The sequence below is a fragment of the Pleurodeles waltl genome, chromosome 10, assembly GCF_031143425.1.
Source record: "Pleurodeles waltl isolate 20211129_DDA chromosome 10, aPleWal1.hap1.20221129, whole genome shotgun sequence".
NCBI classification, from domain to species: domain Eukaryota; kingdom Metazoa; phylum Chordata; class Amphibia; order Caudata; family Salamandridae; genus Pleurodeles; species Pleurodeles waltl.
This window is the reverse complement of record NC_090449.1, coordinates 972,038,984-972,063,138: the sequence shown is the minus strand read 5'-3', so window position 1 is coordinate 972,063,138 and position 24,155 is coordinate 972,038,984. Positions and strand designations below refer to the sequence as shown.

General features: G+C 43.5%; 2 protein-coding genes across 6 annotated transcripts in view; one reads left to right on the top strand and one right to left on the bottom strand.

Annotated features, from left to right (window-relative positions):
* LRRC72 (leucine rich repeat containing 72) overlaps positions 1 to 24,155 on the bottom strand; it is an 87,344-nt gene that overhangs the window by 60,172 nt on the left and 3,017 nt on the right. The window contains exons 1-4 of one of the 5 annotated variants that reach the window (XM_069211807.1): positions 13,970 to 14,011; positions 9,580 to 9,675; positions 9,242 to 9,295; positions 7,881 to 7,957 (exon numbers count right to left, since the gene is read on the bottom strand). In XM_069211807.1, coding sequence (XP_069067908.1) covers positions 7,881 to 7,957; positions 9,242 to 9,295; positions 9,580 to 9,600 — 152 coding nt within the window. In that variant the 5' untranslated portion in view covers positions 9,601 to 9,675; positions 13,970 to 14,011. Of the gene's footprint in view, positions 1 to 7,880; positions 7,958 to 9,241; positions 9,296 to 9,579; positions 9,676 to 13,789; positions 14,012 to 24,155 lie in introns of those variants that run through there. The other 4 variants (XM_069211806.1, XM_069211808.1, XM_069211805.1 and 1 more) reach the window with 4 other exon arrangements.
* Positions 14,852 to 24,155, top strand: part of SYF2 (SYF2 pre-mRNA splicing factor) — a 108,098-nt gene continuing 98,794 nt past the window's right edge. The window contains exon 1 of the mRNA XM_069211809.1: positions 14,852 to 14,976. Coding sequence (XP_069067910.1) covers positions 14,965 to 14,976 — 12 coding nt within the window. The 5' untranslated portion in view covers positions 14,852 to 14,964. The remainder of the gene's footprint in view (positions 14,977 to 24,155) is intronic.

Below are 24,155 nucleotides of genomic sequence, written 5' to 3'. Positions count from 1 at the left end.
TCCTACCTTTATTTCACCGTAATTGATCGCATATTAAGAACGCGCGGGGCTTTCAGACCCCAGACGCGTTTCTTCGGATGTACCGGTGTGCCTCGCTGCTCTAACCAGGTAACTTGCTAACTTTAATCAGACTTTTCGTCTGACACTTACGATCTTGTGCCCCTCCCACCATTTTTATACCCTCGCTGCCTGTGTTTTACACTGTGTTAAAAACTACAGTTTACAGCAGTTTTTCTTAAACGCCGACTGCGTTTATCTCTCACTAAGTTAACCGAGACACAGAACGAGCACCCCGTTTTTCGGGTGGCTTCCTATATTTTTAACAGACATCTTGGGATACAAGCGGGCGCTCTTAACCGGGCCTGCCCTATTGCTTAATGCACGTATTTATTATATACGCTTAACCCTGCACCTCCCTGTACGTGCACTGCCTTTTGCTGTGTTCCGAGCATTTCACATTCAGTTAATTACTATGACCTCTCAATCTACGTTCCTAGCTGCTTTAAGAATTTCCTTCGTAACAACAAGCACTTACCATTAGGCCCCCATTCCCTCCTACTTTGTTTACATCTCATATCCATAGGGGCTCTCTCCAGGTACTTCCTGTGTCCCTTTTTTCACTATTGACTCTCTTATATTTTAGGACCACTTTGGAGGCTTATCAGGGCCTTACCGTCTCTACTTTTGATTACTGGACCATTAATTACTGTCCTTGCCAAACTTAGCACACAACTACTACTTACCTGCATACAGGTTATTGTTACATTTTCCTTGGCCGGACGGGCCCAGGTATGTTTTTAGATCTATTTTTTCACAGCATAACTCTCCTTCACCGCGCTATATAGCGCATCCTTTTGTATTTTTCCTTGATTGGAGTCTTCTGTGGGTTATTTCCTCTCTCTCTTACATCTCGCGTCTTTATAATTTCTACTAATATAGCACACATGATCTATGGTTTTTTCTCCGACACATAACTATTAACATTTAAACTGTTACACGCTCACTACTGGACTTTCACCTGTGTTTAATTCACTCTCTTCTCTTTTGCTCTCACTTCATAACCAACTGAGAACTTAAAGAGATCTCTTGGTTTGCCATGTCTTTTCACTTTCTACTCACTAGCGTGTGCATGCTCACACATATATAAGAAGCGGATCACGGGCACATCTTAGTTCCTTAAGAACATTTTTTGCTGACACAACGCAGACTTATTTTACATTTATACATACCATTGTGTATTGATTAATGTTTTTCAGCCTTGATAAAGTCACTTGTGTGACGAAACACGTGTTGGCTGTTTTTCTGCAAGACGAATCTTACCTACGACAAACTCTGTCTGTGAATAAACGACACTGTTCAACACCAACTTGGAATCAGCGCTTATTTCTCCGCTTCTGGATTCACACTACCAGGGATACCTTTTTCCTACAAACTTTGCTGGACTTTGCACCTCTGTGTGCCTTGGTCATCTTGCACTAAAACTCCAATGGCTCCCAGTGACCCAAAGGATTACATTTAATGTTCTGTGGAATGTCTATAAATCATCCTTGGAAAAGTGCCTCTGTACATTCAGAACACGACATCTCATAATACTCTTGTACAAATTGAGTACTCCAGGGACAAAATTAATCACTCCCCACACATGTGGCATGTACAATGCACATTCTACACCATTAATACTGTTTCTATTGGAATTTTGGGAAAATGTAAATGGGGTATGTAGGAAACTGGGTTACTGCTGAAATGCAAGCAAACCCCAAATTAACCTGTGCTTAACCCTCTGGTAGTGTGGCACAAAAGCATTTTGGCTTAAATTAGAGGCAATATGTAAACTATTTATGCAGCACTGCAAACAATAATAAGGTGTAAACACAACACAAGAAAAATCCTACACCAATGTAGAAAAATAGAGTAAACTTTAATCAATAATTTAACATCAACACAACAAAAATCTAATCAATAGAGCCAGAGATATGCAATTTTAAAGATTTAAGAAAATAGTGGCAGAAAGCACAAGGAGCCACAGCCATGGCCATGTGAGACTGGGTGAAAGTCACAAGTTCAGGCCAAATGAAATGGAGTGCTGGCCGTAATCAGTCCCACCAAAAGAGTTTCCTTCAGAGTCCAGTGGGAAGAGTTCCCTTGCAGTGGAAGAAGCCGTGAGGAGTAGGGACAGCATATGAATGGTAGACGATGTAGTGCGAAGAGCAGGTCCGGCATCGTGGATAGTTGTTGCTGTAGTGCAAAGATCCTTTTGGGTGCTGCAGACAGTCATTGCTCGAGCTTCGCATTGGCGGCGAGCTGTCGGTGCTATAGGGTGAAGTGCAGATCTTGCGATGCTGGTCGTCTTCGTCAGACATTGGTTGCAGAGAGTCAGGTTCGCTGAAAGGAGGGCGGCACAGGAGGCAAGATCTTGGCGCGAATGCGCCAGTTCAATTTCGAGAAGAGCCCAAAACTTCAGGAGGGGTCAACGGGCCACAACAAGGGTCTGGGACCTGAGGGGGACCACTTGGGGTTCAGGAACTCACTCCAGCAGAGGCCAGCAGGCCGCAGGCAGGTCCAGTTGCAGGTCCAGTTGCAGGTCCAGGGAGCAGGTGGGGGCCGCAGGTCAGCTGGGCATTTGCAGCCTCTTGAGTATGTTATGTCCCTGTAGCTCAGAACAGAAGGTCAGCTGGCTCACCTTTGGAGTCACTGCAGCCTGGGACAAAGGGTGCAGCTCCAGTCTTCCTTACAGGGCAGCAAGCAGTAGAGCAGCAAGGTAGCAGAGCAGCAGAGTGGCAGTCCAATATTTATATCTGGTGCCCACTTTGAAGTAGAAGTTTCTAGAGAATTCCCTTTGAAGTCCTTGAGGTTTCCTACCTCCGCTTCCCTGGGTCCAAGCTGGCTGCATGAACAATGCAGTAGTGACAAGTCCTTTGTGTAAGGGCAGGGCACAGCCTATTCAGTTGCAAGTGGGGCTCTACTCAGCTCCGCCCCACATCCTGCCAGCTGATGCCCCATTGAGGTACACCTAATCCCTCTATTGTGTGGCTGCCTGGAAGGCATAAACAAAGTCCAACTACACTCAGTCCTGTGAGCCGGGAACAGGATGCAGGCACCAAATGGTTAAGGCAGGAAAATGTCAACTTTCTAAAAACATCTCCATTCAGAGCTCACAAGCAGATGTCCATGAGCCTCCCAACTCTTCCACAAATTGATTTCCTCAAAAACAAAGAACATCAACCTACAATCATGGGAGACATGGTGTCACTTTGGTCACATTGCTGGCATTGCTCAAAATATTCTCTGTATTCCTCTGCCACAACCACATCTAATTTCTACGTTTAAGTTAAGGTTGTCAGTGTACTGCCAATAAAACAAGCATTTGCAATGCAACAGGACTCACATTTGCTTGAGTTGGAACTATTGACGTTGTAAATGCATAACTGGACTTTACTTGCCACATAAATTGGTCAACCTTGCTGCATAATGTGGTCCTCTCTGTCACATAATTCCAGTGGCCCTGGATATAACTAAGGGTCATATGTACGAACACTTTTTCCTATAGACAGAATGGGTAAAAACCTTTGCTACATCTGGCCCTAAATCACTTACATTTACCTTCTTCCTCTATCTGCAGCAACAAAAAAAAAATATTACCATTATTTATTATATTTATTCATATTATTATTTTGGGGTCCCCCCAACCTAGTGTGGGGACCCGCACATAACCTAGACAGAGAGAGCTTGTCGTGCTGACCATTTTGATGGTGGTCCCATTGTTCTAGGACAGTGAGTTATGGGCAAAAATGTTTTGTACAAGAAATGCCCGCAAAGCATTATGGGGCAAGTTTCCGAGTGTAGCGAATATTGTAGTATCTTGGCTGCAATGCTCAGAACAGCCCCTAGAGGGCACCGTGATAAAAATAGCATTTGTAAGAAACATGGTCATGTAACCATATAATCAGCCCTAGAGAGCATACCCACCTGAAAAGAGAATGGCAGAAAGTAATGCAATGTAACCATATATTTAACCTCTAGAGGGCATAGCGCATTAAACATTTTCAGGCCTATTATAGTAATATTACAAACTAGGCCCTCAGAACACTAACTACTCCCATCTGTAAAACAGAGGTTCCAGCCACAAGAGAGCTTACAAAAACACTGACTGGCGGGAGGGGTTACTATTTTGCCTCCCAATCCTAGTGTAGGGACCCAGAGATGACCTAGACAGAAACAGCATGCCCTGCTGAAGGTTTGGTGGTGGCCCCATTGTCATAGGACCACCACAGGCTGAGGTATGGGCCAAATGTTTTGAAAAACACAATGCCCCGCAAACCATCATGGGGCAAGTTTCCCGAGTGCAGTGAATATTGTATCGGCTCTCCCACTGTGCCGGGAGAGTTTAGTTGAGGATTTCTGTGTTTTCTTTCTCTTTTAAATGCTCTAAATTAATACATTTTTCAACTGCTAAACTTGTACATAGTGGTACGCATGTAAAGCACTCCTCTGATCGATTTTGCACTATATGAAGCTTAAAAAAAAATTAACACATTTAAAAAAAAACTACCTCCAGCTTGCAGCCTTTGTGCACAAACACAACAAAGAAACAGCGGCATGCCCAAAACTAGGAAGAAGAAGAAACAACATACGGACACGGAGCGAAAGTGGAGAGGCAAAAAAAAAGTAGTGTGCCACACTAAGGTATATGGACAATTGTGCAATAATCATAATTTATCCTACCTCAACTTTGCTAATCTAAAATACTGCAAAAAATACCACACTTGCTACTTCTAAAAAAAAAAAGTAGATTTCAAACTAGGGGTGTGAAAATATTGGACACGTTCATGCAGGTTTCTGTCAGCAATTGGTACCACAAAGGACTGTCTTAGACAACAAAACATACTATGATACAAGTGTGCTTCTGAGCAAGGTTACTGGCCCTCCTTTGGCATTGCACAAAACTCATCCTGTCAGCTGATGGCCCATTGCGGCGCACCTAATCCCTCTATTGTGTGGCTGTCTGGAAGGAATAAACAAAGCCCAACTACATCCAGTCACATGGCCCAGGAACAGGCTGCCGGTACCAAACGGTTAAATGCCAATGTTCTAAAAGTGTGATTTTCAAAATTGTAACTTAAAATCTGACTTTACTGTTAAAGAGGATTTATAATTACAATTTCTAAGACACCAAATGTGAAATTACTATCTGCTCCCAATTAAAACATACCACTTATTGGGAAACCCCATGTTATCTTATGGGAGAGGTATGGCTCACACTAGTGAAAAACAAATTTAGGAGACTTTCACTATAAGGACATGTAAAATGTAAAGGTCTCTGCACAACTTGCTAAATACACTGCACCCTGCTCACTGGGTTGTGTATGGCCTACCCTAGGGGTCACTTAGATGCATTAAAAATGGAGGTTTGGGCCCCTGGCAAGAGGTTTATTTCAGCAGATCAAAATGGCAGTTTAAGACTGCATACACAGCCTGCAATGGCAGACCTGAAACATGTTAAAAAGACGACTTAAGTGGGTGGCACAATCAGTGCTGCAGGCCCACTAGTACCACTTAATTTACAGGCCCTGCATACAGGTTGTGCAAATTTACTAGGGATGTTCAAGTCGTTCAATCAATCAGTCGATTTCTATAGGGCAGGTAAGCACCCTAGAGGGTATGTAGATGCTTGAGGACCTGCGTGGCTCAGTCGAGCAACCATATCTTGAGTGCCCTCCGAAATTCCAGAAGAGAGGCAGAGGTTCATAGCTGTACAGGGAGGTAATTCCATGTCTTCGCTGTGAGTTAGGAGAAGGAGCGTCCTCCGCTTCTGCTTCGGTGGATGCAGGGGAGTGTGGGTGACCGAGAGGGATGCAGAGCGTAGCTGTCTGGAAGGTTGGTGGAAACTCAGGCAGTGGTTGATGTTGGCGGGTCCCAGGTTGTGTAATGCCTTGTACGTGTGGATCATCAGAGGGAATTGGTATCGCTTCTGTATGGGGAGCCAGTGGAGTTTCCTGAGGTGGTGGGTGATGTGGGTTTGTCGAGGGAGGTCCAGGAAGAGTCTGGCTGCGGAGTTATGTATGGTCTGAAGTCTCTGTAAAAGGTGTGTGGTGATCCCTGTGTAGAGTGCAGTGCCATAGTCCAGTCCACTGGTGATTAGGGCCTGTGTGATGGTGCGTCTTGTGTCCTGGGGGAGACACTTGAAGATTTTTCATAGCTTGCGTAGTGTGAGAAAGCAGGCAGAGGAGACTACGTTGATCTGGGACTTCATAGTCAGCTTGAGGCCAATTGGGTTTCAGCCAATGTTACCATGTTAACAGGAGAGAGCATAAGCACTTTAGCACTGGTTAGCATTGGTAAACTGCAAAGGCTAAGACCAGCAAAAATGAAGTCAGTAAAAATAGGAGGCTGGAAAGCAAAATGTTGGGTTGAAAACCACACAAAGGATGTCAGGTTCTACAGGTTAATAAAGGAAAACTCCATGGTTGTAGTCGCCCCTGACTTAGGAATAACGAATTCCTCTCTGGAACGATATCCTTGTAACAAACAGTAGGCCTATAACTTTTACCATCTCCTTTTGGGATTTGATTCCATAGGCAAATCAAGAGGGCTAGAGTAAGGGAAAAGGCGCCAAAAGTGTTTACCAATACGCCTTGTTCCGATAAAACCTAAGTCTTAAAGTCTACAAAGGATAGCCATTGAGTACTACATGCCATACAGAGTTAAAGAAAACACTCTTGGAGACTTCTGTGGAAAGTGGCTGTCATAATAGATGAGCATTAATGTTTTCAGGATCGTTGGTGACATAAGAACTTGGAAGTCTGGAGGGCACGGTTTCTCTAAGCACATTGGAGGAAAGAAGAGAGAAACTGAAAAAAAGTTTTTAAAACATGCACAATCAATTCATTCTCATATATTGAACACCCCGAACAGAATTATCTCTAGGTGATTGGAATATGAGAAGCAAACTGAACGTGCAAGGAGACAAAGTTCACAATATATTGAAGCGGCTAAACTAGAATTCAAACAAAGGCCTCCCGAGGTCAGTGCTTTTGTTACACAAGGTAAAGCCTGTACTACTAGATGGTGGCAATTTACAAAGAAAAGAGCTCAAGTGGCCTTTTAATCTGGTAACAGGAAGGCACTCCAAAAGCAAAATGTTATTTTGCCTGAAAAGCCAAAAAGCATCCTTTCGTTCCGGAGGTGTCCTGATACTGCAGTTTGCAACATCACCCTTAGACAATATATACTTTCATCTCCCCATTCTCGTCCCAATTATTTCCCTAGTGAAGTCAGACAGATGAACAAATTGTGTTCTGTGTGACTATGGTAGAGTGGACGTGACCAGGTCTGTGTACATTAGTATTTACAGCACAATAGCCTGAGGGGTACTGCTTCTCCTAACGCAATGTTTTGTATTTAATTTCTAGGAGACAATACCATTCATAGGTACCTAACAAGTGCAAAATCTTCCTTAAACAACAAGTCTATCAAGGGAAGAGGCCAAGGTTGATTTATTTCACACACTTCTCTAATAGTACAAATAGAAGGCTGAAAAGGTTATGAGGGCACAATGCAAATGATATAAATGTGAAACACATTTAGTCATAAGCCTGTTTACACTATACAGTGTGTCTTACATTCTACTAATTGATAGTGTCAAATAATGAATTTACTCGTGTGTTACGGAGTCCTCTGTATCTCTGACAAGTACACTATGAAGGGTTCAATGTACGATCCAGAATTTAATTAAATATGTGAATCGATTTGAAAATAAAAGTCACAATAGACATCTAAGTGCATGCATTACATTTATGTTAAAAATCAAAACATATTGTAAATGACTTGAAAAAATCATTTGTGAGTATTTGTTTTAATCTGAATTGGAAATATTTACTTACTTTCTTGCAAGGTATAACTCCTGGACATCAGCACATCTTTTATATGCGCACTTCATTAGCTGCTCTTCTATGGCTCGCTAACATGCAAAGAAACAGCACTTTAGTTCAAAATGGACCTGCCTGAGCGACATTCTTATTTACAAATTGTATGGCAGGCACAGTGTTAAGATGAACCCCCTTTGATGCTTTAGGGTGTCCTTGTCAGCACCACTCTGTAACCACATCTCCATTCGGAGCTACTTAGCTTCACCCCTTGCTAGCAGCTTCACACTTCACAAGCAGCCGCCCGTGAACCTCCCGACTTTTCCACAAACTGATCTCCCCAAAAACAAAGAAGCCAACCGGCAACCAAGGGAGACATGATGTCACGTTGGTTATGTTGCTGGCATTGCTTAAAATGTTCTCCGTGAGCCTCCCTCACTACCATGTCCAGTTTCTGTAGTTTCTAGACTTTAGTTTAGGGGTGATTTAATAAGAATGTTACAAGAAGCTCTAACTCTTCCTACAGTAAACGACATCAACATCCTCATCCGATCCAGTTACTAGAATTCCTGTATTTCTCACGGTAACCATTAGTAAAACGTGACTCTCTAAGATATTTTTTCCAATCAAGCAAAATACATATATTCTAATAATGTTTTAAAGCACTTCTTGCAGTCAATTCTAAGCGCTGCAAATAACTAGAAATATAATTATCAAACTTTTTGGGGTGATACTAACAAAGAATTACGTCATGGTAATTAGAGAAATGAAATCACATGAAACCAATATGAGTTATTGGGGGATCTGTTCACTTCTTAACCAATTGTAGAAATAGGCAAGGAGGTTAGAAGCTTTGGGTCTGTTAGTCCTGAAAAATCACATAAAAGTTTAAGAGGCTTTTGATTCAGAACGGGTTAAATGAGTGAAAACCAACTGAAGATGGCATCCAAGGGAAGAAGATTATAGTTAGCTTGTTAGAAACTTTTCTTTTGATAGCAATCATCATTTATCCTGTCTCAACTTTGCTAATCTCTAATACTGCCAAAAGTACCATATTTACAACTTCTGGAAAAATAGAATATTGAAACGAGGGGTGGAAAATTCTTGGACACCTACATGCAGGTTTCTGGGAACATTTGGTACTATAAAAGACTCTCAGACAACAAAACACAACATGATACGAGTGTGCTTCTGAGCAAGATCACTGGCCCTGCTTCGGCTTTCGTGTTGGCATTTAGTTTTGCAGAAAGTTCTAAATAACCTAATGAAACCCACATGCAAGAAATAATTATTTAAACAAAAATATCAGTGCCAGTCTCTAACTGACCCTACGATATATTTTGAAAAACCAAAACGGATAGTAAAATTAAAAGCTTTACCGTGCATTGATCCATCTCCCCTTGATGTAAAGAGTCTTGCTGTAAATACGGTTCCTAAAAGTACAAAAAAGAAATATGCCTGACTTTAACAGTTACCAGTAGTCTGGTATGTCAATTACAAAATGTAACATATAGTTGGATGTTATTATAAGAGAAAGTTCCTGCTATTTTCCTGTTTATCAGTTAAAAGGTTTTTATTAGGCTCGCATTGATGACAATGTTACAGGTATGCAGTGAGAATTATCATACAATTGGAATTTTTAGCTATTGTCTAGCTGGCGTAAGTAAAGCTGCAGGAGACATCAGATGCATCAATGAGAGTTGAAGGATGTGCTTACCTTGCATGTTCTGTCTGGCATTCCCTTCGGACATAAGGTGGTGGATGGGACTTCGCTGTATGAACCTGCAAACCCGACAATCAACCTCTTGCGCCCCTAACCAAGCACAGAAAACAAAATCAGAAGTACTAGTGGTGACTACTCACTTCATAAGAAATATTCACGTCTAATCCACTAATGTCCAAAAGGCACCATTGTTGCCAAAGTGTCAGTGAAGAATGTATTTGTTCACTGTCGTTGGCCCACCTAAATTCATTCAGAATGGAAAGATTTGGGAGCTGCTTTATTTGTGAAATGCTAACCCTTGTGCAGATACTGAAGGCGACAACAACACCATACAATCCACAAGAAGTGAACCACTTTGAGACTTCATCACACACTCCTTGACATGTTAGGTACCCTTCAACCTCACAAAAAGAGTCAACAGAGCCAGCGTGAGCAATGCTTGTGTATGCTGACAATTCGACCAGGAGTAATCCAACCAAGTTCAAGCCTGCTTGGTTGGCAAGAAAGCAATACTTCCATTTGACAGATGTTTTGGAATCAAACGGGTGAAACAAAATCAGGCACACAGATCAAATACATTGGCACCCTGATATAGCAGCTGAATCAAGCCATTTAGCTAGCATATGACACAGCTGCTCGCACTGTGGTCAGAGCCATGCATACAATGAGAATTTGGGCCCAGAGAACAATGAAGACAATGTTAGTGACACGAATAGTACTGGCTAGAATGAAAGGTAACACATTAACCTATCCATTACCAATTTGTCCCTCTTTCTTGTCACAGTCCTTTCATTATGAGAGTAAGTCAAGTCCAGGAAATGGGCCACTAATCTTTCAGTTCAACATAATCCTTCTAGCTCTGCTCCTTACCACGATTACCAAAATACCTCATCTGGAAGCCTTGTTTGTCTCTTTTTGTGACACTGCTGCCTATTACAACATATTACCCTGCACGCTTTGTTGCTTTGCGCGTTTGGAATAGTACTAATTGGTATGACGTGCTGGTATCTTAAAGACCCTTTTGGTTTTTGGGGCCTTTATCTTTTGCTTCTCGGTGAGATGACTTGCAATAGGTCGGTATAACATGTCATTGGATGACTGTGACAATTCATAGTTTGGATAATTATCTTCTTGGAGGAGAGGGCTTTCTTTGTGATCCTTTTGCTGCGGTACAAACCTAGTTTTCCTAGAAGCTGGGTGATTTCCTATCTGCTGGTGTACTTTATATAGCTGCTCTTCTTGGTTTGAGTCTTCTGGTACTTTGGTGTTTCGTCATCTCTTCTTAATCCTGTCCTCCTACAGAGGGTGGTTTGTAGCCCCTAAATATGGCTTAAGATGACAATCGATGGTGGCAGCTGGTTTGATGGGTCTTGAAAAGAAGCTTCATAAGTGGGATTTTGGAACAAGAACTCTCACAAGGGTCCTAAGTGGTGCGTGACTGGTACCTGCCGATAACAGGATCTGATCAAAGACACTACTTGCTAAATCCTATTATTGTAAGGAATGAGGCGAGGAAGACGCACTGAGTTGTTATTCTATGGTTATTTATCCATAATCTACATTACACAGTATCCTACAACACCTCTGCATCATAGTCTTTGGTTCCACCCTCACTCCGTTCTGTGTGGTCAGTATGTGACTTAGGTGGTACTTATCAGCCTACTGTGAAATGAACTGAGTAGTGGCATACACTGAGGAATCACAAGTATTCCAAGGCACACATTGCACAAAAGTAGGTTAAAAAGTAAATGGGGCCAGCCAGTGTTCCACTGAAAATTTTGTCTAGATGGTGAGGAGGGCTTTTTGGTTAGCTTGGAGTAAGAAAAATCACCTCAGGACGGGGGAGGAAAATGCTTACTGACATCACATTGCAGGCTAATCACCACCCCATTAAACACTTCAACCCACCTAATTAGGAGTGTAACAGGGATCCTGAGATCAAGAAATATGGCGGTACATGAATAGAAGAAAGTCAATATTATCCAACTAAGGAATAGTATCTACGCTCCAGTTCATGTGTGTATACTTATATTATGCTATTGCCTTTGAAACGATTTTTATATGCCCTGTTAAAGTGCATTTTCTTGGCTTATGCTAACTAGGTCTGAGGTAGGCCTCAACACCGTCTTATTCAAAATGGATGTCACATGTTGCTTGTGCTCGGTTTAATATTTCTGCGGCACATAGTCAAGTAAGTCATGGTTATATCCAATTGAAGCTGTTCTCTAGGTACAATCTCTTGCATGGGCTAAATAATATTACATTTCTCCAAAGTTCTTCCACCTGCATGCAGTATTGCACCCATTCACAATGCTTCACTGTTGTTTTGTAACTAGTTTGTTCTTACAGCTCCAGGTGACATTAGTTTAGAGGGGGCTGAATCAATATTCATGTTGTGGGATAGTGGTTCAGGGGTAAGGATGTATGGCTCACCTTAATGTCACTGTACAGCTTTTGGCCGCTCAGTGCCTTATATCATCAATACTTTTCCTAGACCTTGCTTTTGATACACACAGTTTCAGATATGCACAGAAACACACCATTGAAAGATGAGGGGACTTTGATGACAGTACAAGGAAACCAAGACTGTGACCTGCACCTGACAAAACTGTTTCTGGATGGATCAGACAACAAGGCCTTTAATTAAAAATGAACAAAGCCTGTGGACAGAAGCTCTCATCTACCCCTCGGCAAAACCTGATATGGCAGCCCAAGTGTGATTTCAATGGAATCAAATAAAGAGTGATATTTGGAGGTTAAATAAATAAATAAATCCAGGATTTGTAAAACACGGCAAACCACCAAAAAGGGTCTCAAGGCGCTGAATTGTAGGCAGGGGAGATTGAGCGTTTTCTCAAGAATTGCAGGATGTTGAGCTGACGCCGAGCCTCGAACCGAGGTCGGCAGCTCAGGCCCTTAAGCCAAATTCTCTCTCTAGGTTAGAGGTTAAAAGGATCATTGTCCTATAGCCTCAGTATATCAATAAACTGTGAGGCAGCCCACGTTTTCAAAACTTGTCCAGGGAAGGCCATGAGAGAAAAAGGTATTTGTATAATTAATTAACCCCAATCCTCTTTTCTTCCTCATTCAAAATAACTACGCAAGACAAAGGCCCGTGCAAGAATTATCATACAGAATACACGTGCAGAAGGCTGGGTGAGATGAAAGCTCGCCAATCCTAAACACCCTAACGGCAGGCCTTCTGGGAGGGGTGCGTGTAATGATGGACCGTACTCTTCCTGGGCAGGTTAAATGTTTAATGACACACGTATTCACAAGCATGGTGCTCTCCTCGCCAATCAGCAGGTAACTGCCAGCTCGGAGAAACCCCCCAAGATACAAGATTCTGAATAGAACATCGAATCTTTGGAAGGAAATTCCAGACAAACACCATGTTAGGAGAAATGAGCATTGTAAGAGGGTATTTGTATAATTAATTTACCCGAATCCTATGTTCTTCCTCATCCAAAATAATTGCGCAAGACAAAGGCCTGTGCAAGAATTATCATACAGAATACACGCCAAGAAGGCTGGGTGAGATGAAAGATCGCCAATGCTAAAACACCCTAAGGCAGGGCTTCTGGGAGGGGTGCGCTACATTTTCAGACAGGTACAATTCAGCACATATAGCGCTTAAGACATGCAAGGCCCCACTCGCGCAATCAAGTTACACATCTTGCAGCCTGTGCTCTGCAGGTAATGGGAAAAGATGGAATATGCAAGAGGCAAAGCATTCAACGTTGAGAATAAAACTTGGGGACTGCAGTCAAAATGCTCTCCATTGTATTTGCTCATGGTGAGAAGAAACGAGTCCGTAAATTAGCATAAAGGGGGCATGCTAGTGTGCGCTGATCACTGGTTCAGAATCATGGGCCTATTTGATAACTATGCACTCCGCACAGGGTTACATTAAAAACAATGTTTTTGTCATTTTTGTTACTTTGTTGTGCACGATGCACTTTGACTGCAACAACGGTGGGCTTATGTTCCGGTGTAGGCCTGTTTTAACCATCGATGACCACCCTTTGGTTGATGTGAGCGAAGGACATAAAACAGTTGAGGTGCGTACATTATATTTCATAAGCAGCTACCAGTAGATTAACATGTAACAAAGCAACTACAATCAGAATATTTTGTTCTTTTTAACAAGTGTCTCGACTCACTGACCCCAGTCACATTGCATTCAGACCCACTGTTCCCTTACCTATGAACTTCGATTTTTGGCGATCCTCCGAAATATTCAATCTAATCTCATGAAATGGAAAGTTTAAGTTTAATGACCAGCAGATGTGATCACAGCTTGTATAAGAGAACCCATACCACTCACACCTGGTCTGCAAGCTTCCAGCGCCTAGACAGAATACCTCGCAGTTCCTTGTCATACCTCATTCGTGACAGCACTGTGCGCGCTAGTTTACGGTTGCCAGGCAACTCATATTACGTAATCATGCTCCTGACGTTTTATCGGGGGCGCAGATTGGTGGCCATCATAGATCGGGAGATGAATTTAGAGGCTAGCGCTCGGGATGCAGACAAACTTCAAAATGTAAAAAAAATCCAGAGGCTCTGCAAAGACTCTTCCAAAAGGAAAATGTGGGTGTCTTTCTAGTTTGAAAGAAGCAGCGGGATTTAAAAGCGTCCATATTCTTAACCAGAACTATTCTAGTACTTCGAAAAAGATCTTTGTGGTAATTACGTATCTCTTTCTCCCAAACAACGCATTGCAGGTTATTCGATATTGATTAACTCGTGCTTTAATTGTATGTTCTTAGTGGATGAGGTAGATGCACCTTAACAAAAGACGTGTAGTGTTAGCAAAGAATTTATCTTTCACGGATTTGGCTAATTTTAATTCCAAAGCAATATAATTTCACGTAAATTCCAACAACTCCCACAACTGTGGTTCGTGGGTTTCTCGATCATCGTTGTTAAGCCAAGACCGGATCCAGGCCTTCGCTTCTTCAGATGGTACCCAGTAGTACTATAACCACCCTGCAGTATGGCAGGATTAATAGCAAACATTTTGAGACACAAGAAATAGATACTCAAACGATAATATTCAAGTTAACACCATATTTACTTATTCAAAAGTATATTATTTCTAGAAAAAAATATTACTTTTGTAGTATAATGTCATTCTTGAAGGTTCCAGGAGTTGGTTATGACTTAAGACCTTACGATAATATACGTTATAAGATCATACGTTAGCAAATGGCCGGCAAATTTGGGCAAACTAGAGCCCATACGTTTTTTTCCGTTTTCTATTTCGATGTTCATGTTCGGCGTCTGCGCAAACGTTCTCTAAACGCGTGACGTAATCTCTCCGCGCTCTAAGCTGCCAACAGAGCCTCAAAGCTCGCCGAAGGGAAGGAAGGGAGAATGGCCACAGAGGTAACTTGTAGGGTAGAGGAGGGGCTTGGCGGTAGCAGTTAATTGATGTACAGTGTATCGAACTTGCCACGCCATACTCTTTGGGTTGAGACATGTTTTTAATGTCATATCTTAATTCTTGAGCTGAAATACCGGGCACAGATATGTCAGTGTCTGTCTTGTCACCTCCCCAGGGAGTGAAGTGGTTGCTTTGAGGGCTAAACAGCATGGGCCTGAATGGCATATTCTGGAAGAGAATACTGTGCTACAAAGATCTGGTTACAGAAACCCATTTTGTAGCACAGCTGTAAGTAAATTACTTATTAGCAATGGCAGAGCACGCAGCTAGCTGAGTACCTTTTCTTATCTTTCATTTTGTTTGATTTATCTTTTGGTCGCCTCTGGTTAAAACTGGAATACACACCTTTGCTAGAATAATCTTTGACTTTGCTGCCAAGTTGTGGCATAAACGTGTGGCAGCTATGCTTGAGATACATAGGGGCAAATATTTGGCCATATCAGTTTATGCAAGCAACATCTGAGGTATACCAGCATATCTACTTTACAAATTGTAGAAAATATGTTTTTGAAATGCCTACTCCTGATCCCTCAGCACTTCTGCTACGTTCATTGCCCATGAAGAGCTGGGCATGGTTTTGTGTAGGACATTATCCAACTCAGGCCTCTTTCCCTATGATTGTCTTTTTGGCTGAAATGTGAGTTGACATATACGCCCAAAATAGGGGAATGTCCTATTCCGGTCCTTTTATTCGCAGACGATGCAGTATTGTTGTCACGAACTGCAAATGGGCTGCAGCAGCTGATTGAGGGTTTTGTAGAATTTATGAAGTGTAGAGATATGTGTCTGAATTTGAATAAAATAGTCGTAATGACTTGTGGCCAGGGAAAGGCCCATAAGAAAACCTATTATATAAAGGGCCATAAATGTGAAGAAGTAAATAGACTTACATATCTGGGTGTACACTATTTTAATATGGGCCACTGGAAACAACACCTAGAAATAACTAAGATGAAGTATATCAGGGCAACAGAGAACATTTTTAGATTCTCAAAAAAAATTGTCAATAAACCCCTTAGGGAAATGCTACAGATTTATAAAAGCAAGCCAATCAATAGCATTACCTATGGTTCTGCCCTTTGGGGCCTAACGCCTGATATACAGTCATTACAAGTGCTAGAGAATAAATTCCTTTGTAACACTACGTCTTCCTATGTGGTACAGAGGGAATTGGATTGCCCCAAGTGGAAGATTCATTAGATACCATTGCCCTACTGGTTTGGCATGGCATTTGGGCTAAAGAAGGGACTAGATTTACTAAAAAGATTATAAAAGATTGCCTTACACTAGAATATTGGGATAAAATCACATTTTTGTGCATATAAAAGCTCTGTTGAAAAGCATAAACCTAGATTCACACTTCGACAATCCGGGTATCTTTCTTCAATTTAGCAAAAAAATTGAAAAACCAATTAATGGAATGGAGGGATAGCGATAGAGAAATTAGGAAATCGACAGTAGCACTTTACATGATGGAAGCTAATGATGCAATTCAGAACTATTTATTGACAGTTGTAAACATTCAAGATAGATTTTACTTAACCCGGATGTGTTTTAGGATATTGCACTTTCTAGTAGCTTTCCCAAAGATGAGGAGATGGAGTAAAAGTTTACCGAAGTGTCCCTGTGTGGGACGATTTGCACAATCTACAGTGCACTTTATTATACCTTGTAGATTTTATCATGATATTAGGAAAAACATTTTAGAACCTTTATTTGTTACTTATAAATTATTTTATTGTAGAGAAGCTTTTAATTATTTATGTAAACTGGACACTAAAGACAAATGTGATGCAGTGATAAAATTTATTTTACATGCTATAGAACAGAGGAAAACATTGTTGCATCTAGAAACCCTCCATTATGAGAATGAATAATGGCCCAATTAGTTGTAATGAAGGATTTTAATTATTTATTATTAATGTTTTGAAGCATTTTATTGTTTATTATTTTTCTAAATGGATTGTATATCTTTTATGGAGTAATATCCGAATAAAGATTGATTTGAGTTCCCATTCAATTAGATAATTGTCAAAGACTGCATGAATCCTGACTGCGCCCTTCGGATACTTAGCTCAGATTTGTTAATTGAGGTCTTTTAAAGTTGAGACGCCCTGATATATTTTACAAACTAGAAATCATTGTCAAAGCAGACATAGCCTGGGTTAAAACTGCTTTTAACAGTCAGAATCGTGAGGCGAGGGAATAGCAGCTTTGATTAAATCATCTGTAAGATCTTACATGTTGTTAAAAGCTGCGGTGGTATTGAGGTTACCTGTTCCTAGGTAACAGGATGCCACAGGTTCTGGAATATGATGATGGAATTGAGTGGGGAGTGTCAGTTGGAAGGCATCCTGGTGGTATGAGGACGCTACAGGCTTGCTCTCAAACTTTCTACTTACCTACTTGTCCAAGAGTCGTTCTTACAATTTGGTGACGAGCGGGAGCCCTTCTACTTCACGTGATCTCTCAGGAACCAAAGTGCCTGCTGGAAAGAGAGCAAGTTGAACATTGAAGATATTGCTGGTGTTGTTTGCAAGCTCTTATACTGCAGCTGCTGTTGTTAGGCATGGTGTTCAGAAGCACCCTGTTGTTTTCCTGTGAAGTTGCATTTTGAATGCGGGTCTGGCAACAAGCTCAAGCATTTTCAGAAATTTTGCTCACGCTCATTTTTGTGCCAACCAACAGTTGCATCAGAATGTGAAGTGCAGAGCGTGGCAGTGTTGTGACGTCCTTTTATTGACACTGTGGCCACACAGTGATGTCGGCAGAGGCAGGGACAAGTCACATCAGGCGTTTGCGTGTTACAGACACATGTCATGTCTACGTCATTTCAGATTTGGACAGCTTTGCAACAACTCGTAAGTTAAAGTCACGTCTTGCTCAGTCATCTGTATGTTACTGACAGATGCTCACGTCTACATCAACACCATCTTGGATTTACGCAGCTCTGTTAAAACTCTAAAATGCACCAGAGCTCTTGATCATTATTTGGTTCTGCTTGGTGGTGCACTTTTTCAGTGATGTGCACACCTTGTATCCAGAGGCCAGGGGATATGAGTATGCATGTCATGGTGATTCGCACACCTGATGTCATCAGCATCGTAGCATCATGGTGACTGGCACACCTTATGATATCAGCATAACTAGTGGTGAGGAACAGTGTAATTAAGAGGAATCCCTAGTGTTTTAATCAGAGAAGTTGGTGTGCATCACAGTGATACCTTATTAAGACAGCATTGTGTCTAAATTTAACACTTAATACTGAAGTACCCACATTTATCCCAGAGTGTATGGTGTTACACTGTGGTTTTCCATGGTGATGCACACACCTGTACTCAAAAACAAGCAACTTTGTTAGAATTTTAGTGTGATATACAATTTTATGTATCTAAAAAAATGTGCTGTGGGACATATATATTGCTTGTAACATTAGTGTTAATCTTAGGGGGCAATCTTTAGCGTGTAACTTTCAATTATTAATTAATGAGTTCCAAAAACTGGGGCCTCACGCCACCTGTGCCATTTCTTCCACTGCCTTGCTTTCCTTTATAAAAATGGCCAGGCTGGCAAGAATCCACACTAGCAGAGGAAAATAATGAGTTTACTCCTAGGAGGTAAAAAATACCACTACACAGCATTGGCTCTGAGGGTTTGTGTATATAGAGTGAGATGGGAACAAATAAGACCTGCTGACAGCGCAGATGCATTTAAAGATGCTGTGGAAGATCTAGATGCTTACTACCAACCGTTTGTGGGGCTATTGACAGGGGCACATTTTTCCAAAGGAAACAAGCAAAGACTAAGTCAATAGAGGACTATGTAGCTGTGCTCAAGAAAAGGACAATTACTCATAAATTCGATACCTTGCATGATTGTCTCATTAGAGATCAGTTACTAATGCACTATGAAAATGCAAGAATCCAAGAAAAACTATGGTTATGTGGTGACTCACCATTGAAGGAAGCAGTGGCTATTGTAAAGAAGCCTGAAATGTCTAAAAGGTGTGCTTTGAAAAGTGGAGGTGGAGGTGAAGGGGGCTCCGTATACAAGGTGTCCAATCCCAAGGATGATGAGAAGAAAGTGGAGAGGCGGAGTAGCAAGGGTCCTTGGTGGAAGAAGTCAGTTAAATGTAAACCTGATTTCCATGACAAGAGGCCTATATGTTTTAGATGTGGAAATAGGGGTCATAGGTCCAGGGACAAAAATAGTCCTGCGGTTAAAACCAGGTGTGCACATTATGGAATCATTGGCCATTTCACCAACGTTTGCAGGAAGAAGAATAACAAAGGAGATAGAAATGTTATCAAGTGTGTGATGGATGATGTGGAAGGAGAAAATGAGTCCTTGAGCGACAATGGTGTTCTTAGTATTGAAGTCGCAGTTTTAGATTTGAACTTAAGCTCCAAGAAGAAACCCAAGTGCAATATAAACATTAGTGGGGTACTTATACAAATTTCGGCAGACTCTGGGTCACCATATACCATTGTGCAATATTCTGTGTGGAAGGAAAAGTTGGCAGCAGTTTTAGGTGACCATTTAAATCCTACAGAAGTACACCCTGTTACAGGTGAGAAAATTCGGATGGTAGGTTTTAAGGAGGTAAATCTGCATTTAAAAACAGGACAGCCAAAGGAAAATTGTATGTGGCAGAAAAAGGGCCATCAGTACTTGGGGAGGGGGTTGAACAGGGGGCTTTAAGCATTATCCTCGACCCCAATATGGAGACCAAGTAATGCTACTTAGTGAACCAGCTGTGGCTATGGAAGAGGAAATCAAGAAACAATTTCCTGGTGTACTTTGCGGTAAAGTAGGGAATTTGAGTGGGTTCGTCCACAAAATTGTATTGAAGGATGGAGCGTTAACTGTATGTTATAAAGTCAGGAATATACCCATGAGTATCAGGAAAAGCATTATAAAGGAGTTTTATGTCTTGGAGAGTAAAAGGATTATAGGACCAGTAGGGAGCACAGAATGGGTGGCTCCCCTGGTAATGGCTTAGAAACCTGATGCCCGCTTACAGCTTTGCTTTGACTTCAGAGACTTCAATACAAATATTGTTATTGATAAGTTACCTACTTAGGATTGATAAGCTCTTGTCAGAGTCCAAAGATATTAAATGGTTTTCAACAATAGATTTAACTTTGGCCTATAACCAGGACCAACTGCGTCCATCTAGCAGAAATCTTACTGCATTTGTCACTCCCTTCAGGTGTTAAGGATTAATTTGCATGCTGTTTGGTTGTGTATCAGTGGCTGCAGTGTTTCAGCGCCTGATGCACAAACCTATTAAAGGCGTCAAGGGAGTGACATACTGCAGGATTCTAGGTTTAAATTGGTATTAGAGAAATTAGCCAACAAGGGACTGACTGATGAATTAAAGAAACATACGTTTGCATTGAGATCTGAGGCATCCGTTGGTCATGAGGTGAATAATGATGGAATTTCACCCAAAAAGGACATAATTAAGGCAATTAGTGAAGTTCCAGCTCATACTTTCCAGGAGGAAGTCGGGTCCTTCCTTGGTCTCACAGAATTTTATTCCAAGTTTGTACAAAAATTTGCCATGAAAACATATAGTATGAAATAACTGATAAAGATGAGATAAGAATTAAGTTGGAATGGAGAATTACAAACTAATTTTGAACAAATTAAACATGATATGAGTACAGCAGTTCCCTTGCAGGGGTGTGAAGTAGGAGCATGCAGTGTTGTCACCACAGATGCCAGTGGCAAGGGCCTGTGGGCAGTATTAACCCAACTGTCTGGATCAGGAGTGTTAGAAACGGGGTCTCTGGTTGGCAGTCAGTTTGCACTCTGTCCAAGCAAGGACCCTCACTCTAGTCAGCGTAAGGGAGTTACACTCCTCAGGCAACCACTGCTCACCCCCTTGGTAGCTTGGCATAAGCAGTCGGGCTGATCTCAGAGGCAATGTGTAAAGTATTTGTACCGTTACACAGAGCAATACAGTGAAAACGCTACAAAATGGACACCACTCCAGTTTAGAACAATAGTCAATATTTATCTAAATTAAATAAGACCAAAACAACAAAAATCCAACATACAGAAGCAAAGTTATGAATTTTCAAAAATTAAACTTCAATAAAGCGCTTAGAAACACAAATGCTTCGATATGGTGATATCACGGCATCGTGATGGAGTCGTTCCCAACAATCCGACGCCAATGGCGTGGTCACGATGTTGCACGGACCCCCTAGGTACAATACCTTGTGAAAATGAGGAAACAAGCCGGGCCACGGAGTCTGGGATCAAGACATATCTGGATCAGGTGCAGCGTCGGTTCCGGTGCTGCAAAGCAAAGGAGCAGAGGTGTCGGGTCCTTTCTACGGAGCTGTGGAGATGGGGCGGCGTTGGTGCGAAGCGTCAGTTAGTTACACTTCTAGCGGGGTGGACGTCCGCGGTCAAGACGTGGTGGGGTGACCTCATAGGGTCGCGGTCACGCTACAAGGCTGCAGGTGCCGCTGCAGAGTCAGGTGTCACGGATGTCGGTGACACAGCACTTTGGGATTCACAGAGTTGCAGAGTTCAGCGAGGCTGTGGTGGCATCGGGCCTTCGGGGTCGGTCGGGGTCGTCGCACTCCACCGGGGACCACTGCTTCATTTGCAGGCGGCGTTGCAGGATCTGGCAGCAGCATCAGTCCGGGCGTCGTCCGAAGTCAGTGCACTTGGTTTTTCACCATCTTCTCCTTTCTAAGGCCCAGGGGCAGGATTAGACACCACCTGGCAGGGTAGAAATCTCAGCAAATCAAATCAAATCAAATCAAATCATTAACATTTATAAAGCGCGCTACTCACCCGTGCGGGTCTCAAGGCGCTAGGGGAGAAAGGGGGGGTTATCGCTGCTCGAACAGCCAAGTCTTTAGGAGTCTCCGGAAAGCGGAGTGGTCCTGGGTGGTCCTGAGGCTGGTGGGGAGGGAGTTCCAGGTCTTGGCCGCCAGGAAGGAGAAAGATCTCCCACCCGCCGTGGAGCGGCGGGTGCGAGGGACGGCAGCAAGTGCGAGGCCAGCGGAGCGGAGGGGGCGGGTGGGGACGTAGAAGCTGAGGCGTCTGTTGAGGTATTCCGGTCCCTTGTTGTGGAGGGCTTTGTGTGCGTGGGTGAGAAGACGGAAGGTGATCCTTTTGCTGACTGGGAGCCAATGCAGGTGTCTCAGGTGTGCGGAGATGTGGCTGTTGCGGGGTACGTCGAGGATGAGGCGGGCCGAGGCGTTTTGGATGCGTTGCAGGCGGTTTTGGAGTTTGGCGGTGGTCCCGGCGTAGAGGGTGTTGCCGTAGTCCAGGCGACTCGTGACAAGGGCGTGGGTCACGGTTTTTCTGGTGTCGGCGGGGATCCAGCGGAAGATCTTGCGGAGCATGCGGAGAGTGAGGAAGCAGGCGGAGGACACGGCGTTGACTTGCTTGGTCATGGTGAGAAGAGGGTCCAAGATGAAGCCGAGGTTGCGGGCGTGGTCTGCGGGGGTCGGTGCGGTGCCGAGGGCCGTGGGCCACCAGGAGTCGTCCCAGGCGGACGGGGTGTTGCCGAGGATGAGGACTTCCGTTTTTTCAGAGTTCAGCTTTAGGCGGCTGAGCCTCATCCAATCTGCGACGTCCTTCATACCCTCTTGTAGGTTGGTCTTGGCGCTGGCGGGGTCCTTGGTGAGGGAGAGTACAAGTTGGGTGTCGTCGGCGTAGGAGGTGATGATGATGTCGTGCTTGCGTACGATGTCGGCGAGGGGGCTCATGTAGACATTGAAGAGTGTCGGGCTGAGCGATGAGCCTTGAGGTACGCCGCAGATGATCTTGGTGGGTTCTGAGCGAAACGGAGGGAGGTAAACTCTTTGGGAGCGGTTAGCGAGGAAGGAGGCGATCCAGTCCAGGGCCTGGCCTTGGATCCCGGTGGAGCGTAGGCGGGTGATTAGGGTGCGGTGACAGACGGTGTCAAAGGCAGCCGAGAGGTCGAGGAGAATGAGGGCGACTGTTTCACCGTTGTCCATCAGGGTTCTGATGTCGTCTGTGACTGAGATGAGGGCGGTTTCCGTGCTGTGGTTGGTTCGGAATCCGGTTTGTGAAGGGTCGAGCAGGTTGTTGTCTTCCAGGAAGGTGGTCAGCTGTTTGTTGACGGTCTTTTCTATTACCTTGGCTGGGAAAGGTAGAAGAGAGATGGGGCGGAAGTTTTTCAGGTCGCTTGGGTCAGCCGTAGGTTTCTTTAGTAGGGCGTTGACTTCAGCGTGCTTCCAGCATTCGGGGAAGGTAGCAGAAGAAAAAGAAGAGTTGATGACGGTCTGGAGGTGCGGGGCGATGATGTCGTCGGCTTTGTTAAAGATGAAGTGCGGGCAGGGGTCCGAAGGGGCGCCGGAGTGGATAGAGTTCATGATGGATTTGGTTTCTTCCGTGTTGATGTGGGTCCAGTTGTTGAGGGTGATGTCCGGGGAAGCGGGTTCAGTGGTGTATGGTTGGGTCTGGTGTCCGAAGCTGTCGTGGAGGTCGCTGATCTTGCGATGGAAGAAAGTGGCGAGGGATTCGCACAAATCCTGTGAGGGCGTGACGGCGTTGGCGCTGGCGCTGGGGTTGGAGAACTCTTTGACGATGCTGAAGAGTTCTCTGCTGTTGTGGCTGTTTTTGTCTAGTCTGTCGGTGAAAAAGTTCCTTTTGGCAGTGCGGATCAGGTGGTGGTGTTCGCGTGTAGCGTTCTTGAGGGCGGTCATGTTGTCAGCGGTGTGGTCCTTGCGCCAGGCCTTCTCAAGGGCACGACAAGTTTTCTTTGATTCTTTGAGGGTGTCAGAGAACCACAGAGGTTTTTTGGTGTTGGTCTGTCGATGCGTGCGTTTGAGGGGAGCAAGGTTGTCAGCGCAGTTGGAGATCCAGTTTGTGAGGTTGAGAGCTGCGTCGTTGGGGTCGGTGGTGAGGGTGGGTTGGTTGGCGGCGAGAGCGGAGAAGAGTTGCTCTTCAGGGATCTTGTTCCACTGTCGACGAGGGATGGGTTGAGTGCGGAGGTGGGAGGTCTCGCGTCGGAATGTGAAGTGGACGCAGCTGTGGTCGGTCCTCAGCAAGAGAGTCCAGGTGCTGGCAGAAGAAGTCTTTGATGGCCCTGAGACTTCAGAACAGGGGACAAGCTCAGTCCAAG